The 13,280-nt window shown below is 45.9% G+C and overlaps 1 protein-coding gene across 2 annotated transcripts in view; it reads left to right on the top strand.

Moving 5' to 3' along the window:
• Positions 1 to 8,542, top strand: part of taf7 (TAF7 RNA polymerase II, TATA box binding protein (TBP)-associated factor) — a 313,475-nt gene extending 304,933 nt beyond the window's left edge. Inside the window, exons 7-12 of one of the 2 annotated variants that reach the window (XM_069893794.1) lie at positions 1,892 to 1,964; positions 2,974 to 3,090; positions 3,480 to 3,674; positions 7,068 to 7,180; positions 7,700 to 7,759; positions 8,132 to 8,542. In XM_069893794.1, the coding sequence (XP_069749895.1) occupies positions 1,892 to 1,964; positions 2,974 to 3,090; positions 3,480 to 3,674; positions 7,068 to 7,180; positions 7,700 to 7,759; positions 8,132 to 8,176 (603 nt within the window). In that variant the 3' untranslated portion in view covers positions 8,177 to 8,542. The remainder of the gene's footprint in view (positions 1 to 1,891; positions 1,965 to 2,973; positions 3,091 to 3,479; positions 3,675 to 7,067; positions 7,181 to 7,699; positions 7,760 to 8,131) is intronic. The other variant, XM_069893795.1, reaches the window with a different exon arrangement.
• Positions 8,543 to 13,280: the final 4,738 nt, after the last annotated feature.

Raw genomic sequence — 13,280 nt, 5'->3', positions numbered from 1 at the left:
ATTTTTCTTCCTCCTACTCTCCTCTACCAGCTTTTACACTCTAGTTCCCACTGCCCCTCTGCCCCAAAAAGTCTAGTTTCTATCCCCCGGAGCAGCACCAGCAAACCTTCCTGCAAGGACGTTAGTTCCCCCTCTAGTTCGGATGCAAATCATCCTGTCAGTAAAGGTCATACCTTCCCTGGAAGAGAGCCCAATGATCCAGAAACCTGAAGCCTTCTCTCCTGCACCATGTCTTTATTCACATGTTAAACTATTTTATCCTCATATAATCTAACCGCACTACAACATGGCAGAGGTAGTAATTCTGAGATTGCAGCTATGGTGGTCCTGTCCTCCAACTTCACACCTAACCCCCTGCACTCTCTTTGAGGACCTCCTCACCCTTCCTATCCTCATGGACCACAAAATCTGGCTACTTACCCTCACTCTTGAGAATGCCGTGAACTTGATTTGAGGTATCTCAGCCTTGGCTCATGGGAAGCAATATCTCATCTGGGATACTCGATCCCTTCCACAGAACCTCTTGTCTGTTCCCTTCACTACTGAATCCTTATCACTACATTTCATCTCTCCTCTTCTCTCCCTTTCTTGGCCACAGGACCAGACTCTGTGCTAGAGACCTGACTGCTGTGGCTTGTCCCTAAGTGGGCAACTCCTCAGTAGTATCCAAAACAGTGTATTATTATAGAGGGGACAGCCACAGGGTTGTCTGCCTGTTCCTTTTCCCACTCCTTTCTGTCCTCCTGCCTTCTAGGTGTGATAATGTCCCTGTAATTCCAGTCTATCACCCCCTTTTCTTCCTGAATGATCTGGAGTTCATCCAACTCCAGCTCCAATTTCCTAGCACTGTTTGTAAGAAGCTACAGATGCACTTCTTACAGATGAAGTGGTCAAGGATACCGTTGACTTCCCTGACTATTCACATTCTGCAAGAGGAGCATGTCCCTTCCCTGGCTGCCATTCCCACTGCCTATTAAATTGGCAAAAAAAAGGAAAATCTATCCTTATCTATGGCTTCTAGCTGACTCCTTTTGTTCCTCGACAGGATTGTCTGTTCGTTACCTCAACTTCTGCACCACCACCTCAAAATCCCACTCTAACACTGGCCACTCCTACACCCCTTCCCCTTGGCTGCAGGTAATTAGGCAATAGAGAAATTTAAACCAGCACCCCATGCTTTTTAAATGATCCTCTTCTTGTTTCAAGTTCCACTCTTGCCGTTCCTAACAAGAAACTAGTTGAGCTGAAGGCCCCCATCTGTGCTGTATGACACTATGAAAGAGATATGGTTTAAATCCTCCCTGTAAACTCTTTTAGTCCTGCAACTGCAAGGGTTGGGCATTCCTCCAATTCAATCATGTAGAGCATTGCTGAATTTACTGATGTCTGCACCCCTCAAACTCTGAAATATTCAGCCCAAACATCTCCAAATCTCTCCTCCAATCCTCTCTCTGTATGACCAAGCCTTCGGCACTTGAGCCCATGTCACCCAAATACATCCATATGTCCAGTTAACCTTCTAACCCCACATCTCTTTGGAATGTAGGAAGTAACCGGAACACCTACCCTGCAGTCACATGCTGAATCTGGTCTGCTAGTGCTTGATAGGGTGACATTGAGGGGGCTCTGTTCTGTGAGGTAGCCTGTGAGTGAGGCTGCAGATGTTGGAATCTAGAGCCGAACATTCTCCTGGAGGAACTCAGCAGGTCGAACATCATCATGGAGGGCATTTTATCCAGGTTCAATCTGTGGTTTACCATCCAGTTAGATGTTTTTCCCATGGATGTAACTATGGGAAGGTTGGCATTTGGGCGAATTCACCCAAGTACCCTGCTAGATGCTAGGCCATGACTGAAATCAAAGGTGATGTTAAATCTCTTTCTGTTCTCAGTACATTGAATCTCCGGATGTGGAGAAGGAAGTGAAGCGGTTGCTGAGCACAGATGCCGAGGCCGTCAGTGTCCGTATCCTTCCTGGTCGAGTGGGGAGTGGGCTTGGGGTACGGGGTGGAGCTCTGCCCAGCCAAGACAGAAGGTTCACTGCTATAGTGCAGGCAGTTTAGTGGCTTGAGTGACATGACAGTGGGGTCACACTGCAAGCTGTCACAGAGAGCAGCTCATTTCTCACTCCTGCCTGTAGTCTCCTATGTCTCCAGGTTGCTCTGGGGATGTTTGCTGAGAGAGAACTTTCATTGGAACTCAACGAGATTGGAGCAGTAGATCCATTAAAAAATCATGGCCGTGCAAGTCGTGCCCTAAGCTGGCATTTTCCTGCAACTCTCATCTCCCCTTAGAGTCACAGACCATGGAAATGGGCCTTTTGGTCCATCAAGTTCATGCTCCAACACTAATACCACTTTTTTCTCCCACATTCCCATCAGATCCCCCCCAGATTCTCTCTCACCTACACTCTAGGCACAATCAGCCTGCCAATCTGTGTGTCCATGATGTGGGACGAATCCCACACACAGTCACAGAGAATACGCCAATCATCTATCATTCTAAGCCGTGGCCAACTTCCCAATGGATCTAGACATCCTTCCTCGCTGCCCACTATGCCACCAATTTTGGTGCCATCTGTAAGTTTATTAATGACATTGACTACTTTGCCTTCTGAATTATGCATGGTTTGCGTAGCAGTTAGCTCAGTGCTCTTATAGCGCAGCAATTCGGTTCAACTCCATGTTGTCTGTAAGGAGTTTGTTCTCCCGATGTCTGTGGATTTTCCCTGGGTGCTCTGGTTTCCTCCCACCCTCCAAAACTTATGGGGGTTGTAGGTTAATTCAGGTATTTGGGCAGCATGGGCTCATGGGGCAAAAGTGCCTGTCCCCATGCTGTATGGCTAAATTTAACACCTGAAATTGATCTGTGAATGCGGGATATAGAGGAACACCTGTGAGAATCCAAATCGTGTTTTTTGTGCTGATCTCTAGTCTGGTCAGGTGTTGGTGTTTCTTGACTCAGCCTTCTTCAGGGTGGGAGGTGATAGCAGAGGATGAGACAAAGGAAGTTGAGAACCAGGGCTCACTGCCAAACCTGGACAGCTCTTCACCAGCATCATGTGGACACAAGCAGGTGCACACATCGGCAGGTATGTTGGGGGAGTGATGGGTGGTCCAGGGAGGAGGATCCCCTGCACTAACTGCTGACCAAGTCTGCCAGTGACATGTTCCTCCACCAATCCCAGCTCACACTGCCTTTCTCCCCCATTTGAGAGGGATGTGTTTCTCCACCAACCCCAGCTTGTGTTTGCTTTCTCCCCAGTCTAAAGGGATGCACTCCTCCGCAAACCCCAGCTCGAGTTTCCTTTTTCCCCAGTCGAGAAGGAGGCATTCCTCCACCAATCCCAGCTCACGCTGGCTTTCTCCCCAGTCGAGAGGGATGTGTTTCTCCTCCAACCCCAGCTCACGCTGCCTTTCTCCCCAGTTGAGAAGAACATGTTCTTCCATCAACCTGAGCGCGTGCTTCCTTTCTCCCCAGTCGAGAGGGACGAGTTGCGTGAGATCTTCAACGACATCAGCAGCAGCAGCGAGGAAGATGAGGATGAGGGGGACCGCCACGATGAGGAGGACCTTAATGTCATGGACTCCGAAGAGGACCTCGCCAGGCAGCTGCAACAGAAGCTCGAGGAGGGCGAGGGCCAGATGAAGCCAAAGGAGGAGGCAAACCAAATGGGTAAGGGTGGAAGTTGGTGTGGCTGGGCAGAAATCGGGGCAGCAGGCAGGAACTTCTCACCTTCCACCCTCAATGGGGCAGCTGGTGGAACTACTGCTCAGCTCTGTCCGCATGGAGCTTGCACGTTCTCTGTCCTTTTTAATTTGAACATTGAGCACAGTAACAGGCCCTTCTGGCCCATGATCCCATGCTACCCAAATGACCAATTAACCGTCTAATCGTGTTGTCTTTGGAACATGGGAGGAAACTGGAGCATCTAGAGGAAATCCACATGAACTCTGGGAGAGCATACAAACTCCTTAGAAACAGCAGCAGGTTCAAATTTGAGTCACTGGTGCTGTAATAGCATTGCGCTAACTGTGTGCCCAGTGAGGAAAGATGGGGCAGGCTCAGGATTACTCACTGGAACTTGGATGAGTGAGAGAGGATCTCACTGAGAAATTCTGACATGTTAGATATAGGAAGAATATTCACTATGTTGGGGGCCCAGAACAAGGTATCATAGAAGGAGAAAGAGAACCCACTGAGGGCTGAGATGGGGAGAAACATCTTCACTCAGGGAGTTGTGAACTTGTGGAACTGCCTCCCACAGAAATTTGATGAGGCCATTTTGTTAAACTAATTGAAAAGGGAGTTGGATGGGTTGTGGCAAAAGGGATCCAGGGTATGGAGTGAAAAAATGAATGGGGCACTGACATCACATGATCACCCCTGTTTGTTTTGAGTGGTCAGTAGTCAGCAAGCATTGGAAAAGCAAATTTGTGAAGACAGCAGACAGCGGCAAGTAACAAAGTTGTGATAGTCGGTGATTTTAACTTTCCACACATTCACTGGGGCTGGATGGGTTAGTTTGTAAATGTGTTCAGGAAAGTTTCCTGAATCAATATATAGAGGCCTAAACTAGAAAGAGAATGGAATAGTAAAACATCTAGCAAGTGTGAATTGAGACAGGTTGTTTTCTGGCAAAAGTGTACTTCGTAAGTGGGAGGCCTTCAAAAGTGAACATTTGAAAGAACAAATATATGTTCTGTCGGAATTAAAGGTAAAACTTACATCAGGATCCTTGTTTTTTGAGAGTTGTTAAGGCCCTGAATAAGAAGAAAGGTGTCGGCAGCAAGGAACAAATGAAAGAAAACACAGAAATCAGGAGGGCTAAAAGAAGGCATGAGGTTGCTCTGGGCAGACAAGGTGAAGAAAAATCCTAAGGACTTCTACATGTATATTAAGAGGAAAAGCAAGGCAAGGGCAAATGTATGGAGCAAAAGAGATTAGAGAGATCTTAAGTGGATATTTTACATCTGTGAGACAATACAAGAACCCAATACAGATTACTGGAAGAGGAGGTGCTTGCTGTCTTGAGGCAAATAAAGGTGGAGAAATTGCCAGGGTCTGACAAGATATGCCCTCTGACCTTGAAAGAGGCTAGTGTAGAAATTGCAGAGGTATTTAGCCATGGGTGAGGTGGTGGTCTCTTGTTTAAAAAAAAGGCTCTAGCAGTAATCTGGGTAATTATAGGCCTGACTTAAATAGTGTGTAAATTGTTGGAAGGTATTTCAAGAGATTGCATACACAAATATTTTGGTAGACAGGGACTAATTAGTTACAGTAAACAGGGTGCAGTAGATCATGAGTAACCAATCTTACACAGCTTTTCAAGGAGGTGACCAGGAACGTTGACGAAGGAAGTGCTGTGGGTGATGTCTACATGGACTTTAGTAAGGCCTTTTCCTACATGGGAAGTTAGTCAAAAAGGTTCAGTCGCTCAGTATTCAGGATGAAAATGGATTTGAAATTGGCTCAACGTGGATGATTGGCTCTCAGACTGGAGACCTGTGACTAGTGGTGTGCCTCAGGGATCAGCGCTGGGACCATTGTTGTTTGTCATCGATATCAATGATCAGAATGATAATGTAGTAAATTGGATCAGCAAATTTGCAGTTGACACTCAGATTGGAGGTGTTGTGAATAGCGAGGAAGGTTGGGATCTGGACCAGCTGGAAAAATGGGCTGAAAATTGCCAGATGGAATTTAATGTAGGCAAGTGTGAGGTGTTGCATTTTGGAAGGATAAACCAAGAAAGGACACACATGGTAAATGGTTGGGCACTGAGCAGTGCGGTAGAACGGAGGAATCTGGGAATACGGATACATAATTTCCTGGAAGTGGCGTCACATGATGATAGAATTGTAAAGGGAGCTTTAGGCATATTGGTCTTTATAAATCAAAGTATTGTGAATAGGAGTTGGGATTTATGGTTAAGTTGTATTAGACATTGGTGAGGTGTTACAAGATCAAACCAGCAACCACAAAGAAGGCATATCACACAGGGATAAAAATGAACAATTACTTTATTAACAAAAAAATTCACCTTCAAACTTTAATTCAAAATCCCCTCTTTTATGCCCACTGGTTACTATGCAAATCTCTATAACAGTGTAAAACTAATAAATTCCCCAGCCTAAATATAACATACATAATCAAAGTCAAAGCTACACTTTCAACCAGCCCACAGTAAAACTTAGACACAAAACAAACACAAAACACACAAGACTCACAAAACTTCGATCTCAACCGAAGCAAAGATCTGAAGTTGCAGAGGGAGGAACCACTGGCTACCTTCGCAATGTTCATCTCTTTTTGAAATGCCCAACATTCTAAACTGTCCTCCAGACCATGACTCGTGCTCTGGGCCTCCTTCAACTCCACAGCACCCCCAGTGGTGGTTTATCGTCCAAGTCCAGAAATTTTTAGATCATTTTCTGCACATGCTCAGTCCATCTCCCACTCTCTCAGCAGTCCACCTTCATCTTGGCTCTCTAAGGCAAACTGTCACTTTTTAACATAAAACCACACAGGCCTGGGGCCTGTGCATAGGCCAGTAACACAACACAGAACTCTGTAACAGAGGCCAAATTTGAGGTATTCTGTACAGTTTTGGTTGCCAAACTACAGGAAAGATATCAATAAGATAGAAAGAGTGCAGAGAAAATTTACGAGGATGTTGCCTGGACTTCAGGAACTGAGTTACAGGGAAAGGTTAAACAGGTTAGGACTTTACTTCTTGGAGAGTTGGAAAATTAGGGGAGATTTGACAGAGTTCAAAAATTAGAAGGGGTATTTCCACTGAGTGTCAGTGAGACAAGAAAGAGAGGACATGGTGTAAGGTGAAATCTTTAAGGGAAACACTACTTGTGTGAGTGTGAGCTCTGTGACCCAGTCCTTTCTGCTGGCCCCCTTGGCTGACAACGACCGTTTTTTGAGTCAACCCAATGTTTGTGGTTCTCTGCCGTGGCCCTCATCTTTCATCAGTCCTGGGGTAGTAGTGAGGATGGGGTTGCAATGGCATGCCTCTGAACTCCAAGCTGTGTTCCAAGCTGCCTCCTTGCCTAACAGTGATGGAGTTCCGGTACGAGATTGAGAACCTGCGGCAGAAACTGCAGCTGACCCAGGAGAAGAGGAAGCGTCAGGAAGACCTGATCATGAAGGTGGAGAACTTGGCTCTGAAGGTGAGATTTGCAGAAGCAGGTTCACTACCCCTGCCCATCTCCCTCTCCCCCTCACAACCATCCACCATCCCTGTTGCCACTTCTCTTCCATCAGGCCCCAGGCTCCACATCTTGTGTTTGATCCCAGTCCCTTCATATTGTCTCCAACCTTCCCTACCTCCTTCTGCTACCGGGCCTGAGTGTTTGGGACCCGCTACGTTGCCCTGTGTTCACCTGGGCTTGTGGCTCAGGAAGATGTGGGCACATGTTGGCTGACAGGATGAGGAGAAGGTCAGCCTCCAGCTAACTGTTCCACGTATGACACGGTGTGATTGCGGGGTATGAGGGCCACGCCTCAATCACTTCCAAAGATAGGTCTGCTGTTCGCCTGTTCGAGACACTGATCATCCAGGCTCCTATCATTGTGTCATGTGACCAGCTGTTGCAGTGTCTCTGTGTGGCCTGCTTGTTGAAAAAAAACCTGCTACATGTTAAAACCAGCACCTCCCCCCATTTAAAAGTCTTCTGTTCTTCATCCAGAATCGCCTGCAGGCTGTGGTTGATGAGATTAAACAACAAGAAGAGAAAGAGAAGCTTCAGGTGACATGGAAACCACACTCTTCTGCACATCCCCTCCCTTGTCTCCCCTCTCCCCCACCTCTTTTGTCATTCTCCTCGCATATCTCTACCCAGCTCCTACCCCCACTGGCCTCTCTCCAGCCTCCCCACCTCTCACCCCCAACGCCTATCTGGCCTACCTGTCCCCTCTCTCTTTCACGATCATCCCTCTCTCTTTCCTTCTGTCCCACCTGCCCTCCTCCTTCCCTTGGTTTTATTTATTCATTGGTTCTATTTGTGTTGGGCAGTTGTACATGTGGGGCTGGGTTTGTGGCCGATCACACTGCTGTCAAGGGGGTTTTATTTGCAAATCATTCTGTCCCATTGCTGAGATCGTGTCCCTTCCTCTTCCAGCTGGCTTCTCTGCAGTCACAGCTGGAGTCAATGCTGAGTAAATGACCGTGCTTGCAGGCTTCGTGAAGGGACACCAAATGGCCAGCCATGCTGAACACTCCACTGAGAAGAGCCCAGTTCCCACAAAACAGCACTGTGGGAATGCTGCTCAAACTCAGCGTGAAACCCCAACAAATGTGTGAATTTGGAAATGTTGGTGTTTCTGTTTGCCCATGAGATTTGGACTTCCCCAGTGATGTCGACACTCTCTGAACTGTCTCCTTGTTGCTGCAGATTCTGCTCGAAGCTCAATTTCATTATCATCTGACTGTACATAGACATTTCTCCAGACCACAGTGCACAGCACATTATATGTACACAAAGATGTAATGTTAAATAAATATATATAAATAAACGTGTTTTGGAATAGGATCACAATGAATGTGGTCTCAGCACCTGGATTGAAGGCAGAGGACGATGTGGTGATGGCCAATGTTGGACCTGACTTGTGATGACAGTTGAGGTTATGGGGATTGCTGAAGGCTCTGTGGTAGATTGTTTGCAGTGATATTTTCTTTGAGGGGCAGTCAGTGCAGAGTTTCTGTGCCTGACTGATGTTTATGGTAACAGGCCATTTCCAACTGATCCATAAAACAATATATAACCATATAATAGTTGACAGCGCGGAAACAGGCCATGTCGACCCTTTGAGTGTGCACCGGTTCACTTGAACAACTCCACTAGCTCCCCCCTCCCACTCTCCACCCATAACCCTCCAACCCCCTCATATCCATGTACACATCCAACCTTCTCTTAAATTACAGAAAGGACCCTGTCGCAACTATCTCCTCTGGAAGATCATTTCATTCTGCCACCACTCTGAGTGAAGAAGCATCCTCTAACATTTCTCCTAAAGTTTTTCCCCCTTACCCTTAACTTATGCCCTCTTGTTCCAACCTCCCCTGCCCTCAGGGGAAAGAGTCTGCTCACGTCTAGTCTATCTATTCCCTTCATAATTTTAAATTCCTCTATCAAATCCCCTCTATGTTCCAATGAATAAAGTCCCAGTCTCCTTAATCTTTCTCTATACTCTAGATGTTGTAAGGCAGGCAACATCCTTGTAAATATTTTCTGCACCCTTTCCACCTTATCTATATCCTTCCTATAATTTGGAGACCAGAACTGAACACAATACTCCAAACCTGACCTTACCAATGCCTTAAACAGCCGCGGCATCACTTCCTAGCTCCTATACTCTATACTATGACTTATGAAGGCCAGCATACCATATGCCTTCTTAACCACCCTGTCTACATGGGAATTCACCTTCAAGAGCTCTGTACCATAAATACAAGATCCCTTTGTTCCTCAATGCCCTCCCCTTAACTGCATATGTCCTATTTTGGTTATTTTTTTCGAATTGCAGCATTGTCTACATTAAATTCCATCTGCCATCTTTCAGCCCACTTTTCCAATCAAACCAAATCCTTCTTTAATCCAAGAAAACCTTCACTCCCCCTATTTTCGTATCGTCTGCATATTTGCTTACCCAGTTAACTACACCCTCATCCAAATCATTAATATAAATGATAAACAACAGGGGACCCAGCACTGATCCCTGAGGCACACCGCTCGTCACAGGCTTCATTTTTGACAGACAGTTGTCCATGACTCTCTGCTGTCTATCTTCCAGCCATCTCTGAACCCATCTCACTATCTCTCTATTAATCCCTAGTGACTGAATCTTCCTTACTAACCTTACATGCGGAACCTTATCAAAAGCCTTACTAAAATCCAAATAGATCACATCAACTGCCCTACCTTCATCCACTTTTCTTGTAACCTCTTCAAAAAACTCAACAAGGTTCATCAAACATTACTTTCCCTTCACAAACCCATGCTTGATCCTCCTGATCAATCCCTGCCTATCCTTATACATACTATCTCTAAGAATGCCCTCCATAACTTTCACCACCACTGAAGTCAAACTTACTGGTCGATAATGCCTTTTTTTAAAAATGGGACTTCATTTGCAACCCTCCAATCCTGTGGTATCACACCCTCCTTCAGTGATCATTTAAAATCACTGTTAGAGCCCCCACTATTTGTTCCCTAACCTCCCTTGATGTCCTGGGAAAAATCCCATCAGGACCAGGAGACATCCACCTTTATTGACCCTAGAAGCTCCAAAATCCTCTCTTTACTAATCCCTATCTTTTCCATATTGCCTCACTAATCTCATGTAGTCCAATGTCCCTTTCCCTCGTGAATATAGATGAGAAAGAAATCGTTCAATATATCCCCCATCTCATACATTTCCTCACATAGTCCACCGTTACCATTTTCCAGTGACCCTACTCTATCCTTAACCCTCTTACTGTTCACCTATTTGTAAAAACCCTTAGGATTCACTATCACCTTATTAGCTATGGACACCTCATACCTTTCTAATTTCCCTCTTAAGGATCTGCAATCTAAGTAATGATCATATATCTCATCTATTGTTTCTTATATTTTGCATAGGCCTCCCTCTTATCCTGAACCTACTTCCTAATTTTTTTAGAAAACCATGGCTCCCTTGAACTTTTGGTCTTGCCTTTCAGCCAGACTGAAACATAAAGATCCTATACTCTCAAAATCTCACCTTTAAATACCCTCCAATTTTCCTCTACATCCTTTCTGGCAAAAAAGATCAGCCCACACAACTCTGCAAATCCCTTCTCATTTCTTCAAATCTGGTCTTCCCCCACTCGAAGACCTTCGACTTTGGACCTGACCTATCCTTTTCCATAATTAAGCTAAAGCTAATGGACCCATGATCACTAGATCCCAAGTTCTCCCCAACACTCACCTCTGTCACCTGCCCTATTTCATTCCCTATCAACAGAGCTAACACTGCTCCCCCTCTAGTGGGCATCTCCACAAACTGCCGCAGAAAACAGTCCTGAACATATTGAATAATCTCTAAGCCATCCTGCCCTTTCACTGTGTTTCCCAATCGATGTTAGGAAAATTAAATCCCCAACCAACATCATCCTATTCCTACTACACATCTGGCTGAACCCTACTCACTACCCACAGCTCCACCAATATTGGTGCCATCTGCAAACTCGGTGACCAGCTCACCTACAGTTTCATCCCAACCGAATCAGATCAGATACTAGTAAAACACGAGAGTCTGCAGGCACCGTGGTTGAAGTACAAACACAATGCTGGAAAACTCAGCAGGTCAAACAGTGTCCTTTATACAGCAAAGGTAAAAATACAGAACCCACGTTTTGGGACTGAGTCCTTCATCAAAGTCTAATGAAGGGTCAAGCCCAAAACGTTGACCTGAGTTTTCCAGCATTGTGTTTTTGCTCAGATCAGATTCTATTTATTGTCATGTAATAAAACAGAAATGTAATATTTCTTTACATGGCTGTAATGGAAGCCACACTCATGCACCTATCTACATCAGTGGAGCTGCAATGGAACGTGTGTCAAGCTTCAAATTCCTCATTGTCCACATTTCCGATGGTCTCACCTAGTACCTGAACTACTCCATCTTAACCAAAAAGGCACAACAGCATCAGGAAAGCTCACCTCTATCTCAGGATACTGATGGAGAGCATACTCACCTACGGCATCTCAGTGTGGTATGGCAACTGTCCTGTATCTGGCTGTAAAGCCCTCCAGCGGGTGTTGAAAACTGCCCAGTGGATTATCAGCACCCAATTGCCCACCATGGAGAACATCTATCAGAAATGCTGCCTGGGCTGGGCGAAGAGCATCATCAAGGAGGCATCTCACCCTAATTATGGCCTTTTGACTCTCCTTCCCTCCGGTTGGTCCTACAGGGGCCTCCGCTCCCGAACCAGCAGCTCGGGAAGAGCTTTGCTCCTGAGGCTGTGACCCTGCTGAACATCACAGTGCTGAGCGATATTACACCCATATTGAACTGTCAGTACTTTTATACCTGTCTGCTGGAGCACTTGCTTTTATTCACAGTTCCTTGTAAATAACTCTATTCTCTGGTCTCTGGTTAGATGCTGATTGGATTTCATTGGCTTTGTATCTGTACTTGGCACAATGACAAGAAAGTTCAATCTAATCTAATGTAATACAGGTACAGACATCTAAAATCCAGAAAGCTCCAAAAACTGGTTGGGGGGGGGAGGGTGGTAGGAGGTGAAGAGACAGCAGCACGACTCAGGTGGGTGAAGGGGAGAGACGACAGCGCGACTCGGGCAGGCGAGGGGAAGAGACGGCAATGCGACTTGGGTAGGTGAAGGGGAGAGACGGCAATGCAACTTGGGTAGGTGAGGGGGAGAGACGGCAGCGTGAATGGAAGGGGTGGGGTGGATACGGCAGCGTGAATCAGGTGGGCTCAAATCTGGGGCAGCTGGCTTTTCTGAAATCCGGAAAAATCCGAAATTCGGAACACTCTGTCCCCCAAGGGTTCCAGATAAAGGATTGTGTACCTGCATTACACTAATTTGCCATTAGAATTACCCAGTGACCCTTACATACAGAGAAAAAGAAGACCAGCGATTCTGCAGCCGCACAGAGTACTGTTCGATCCATTGGCCACCCAATCCAGATCCGAACCTCCGACACCAGAATGAAGCTTTAGCACCAACAGGAACCCTTCTTCCCCTCAGAATCCTGATTCCAATACCTGGTTCTCTCAAGCCAGTCTCTCCAGCAGCCTGTGGCCTGGTGTGGCAAGTTGCCAACAGTCCACTGCCTGTGTGTCTCCTTCAGCTGTAGAGCCCCTCACTGGTCCACCACCATGGTCACCGTCCTGTAGGATCATCTCTGCCGCTGCTCCCCATTTCTGTTGCCCTTTGCCAGCGTGCTTATCCCTAGGAATCTGCAGTCCCCTCGTGGCCGCTGCTGAGCGTAGGCGCCACCATCTTGGCCTCAGACCATGCACTGACATCCAGACACCTCTCTACCTCTTCATTTTTAATCCAATCTAAAATAATTGAACACTATCACATAACCAAGTCGAATGTAAAAAAGAACCTACTTCTTTACAACATCTAAAACATAAATCAAGAAATTAAACAATATTTCTTTAATTTTTGAGTAGATAAATACAACTGATGTATAAAATTATAATGGACTAACATTAACAATCTGAGTCATATACATCTTGATCAATTATTATTCCCAAATCTTTTTC

The sequence above is a fragment of the Narcine bancroftii genome, chromosome 8, assembly GCF_036971445.1.
Source record: "Narcine bancroftii isolate sNarBan1 chromosome 8, sNarBan1.hap1, whole genome shotgun sequence".
In the NCBI taxonomy this organism is placed as follows: domain Eukaryota; kingdom Metazoa; phylum Chordata; class Chondrichthyes; order Torpediniformes; family Narcinidae; genus Narcine; species Narcine bancroftii.
This window is presented reverse-complemented; position numbering and strand designations above follow the sequence as displayed.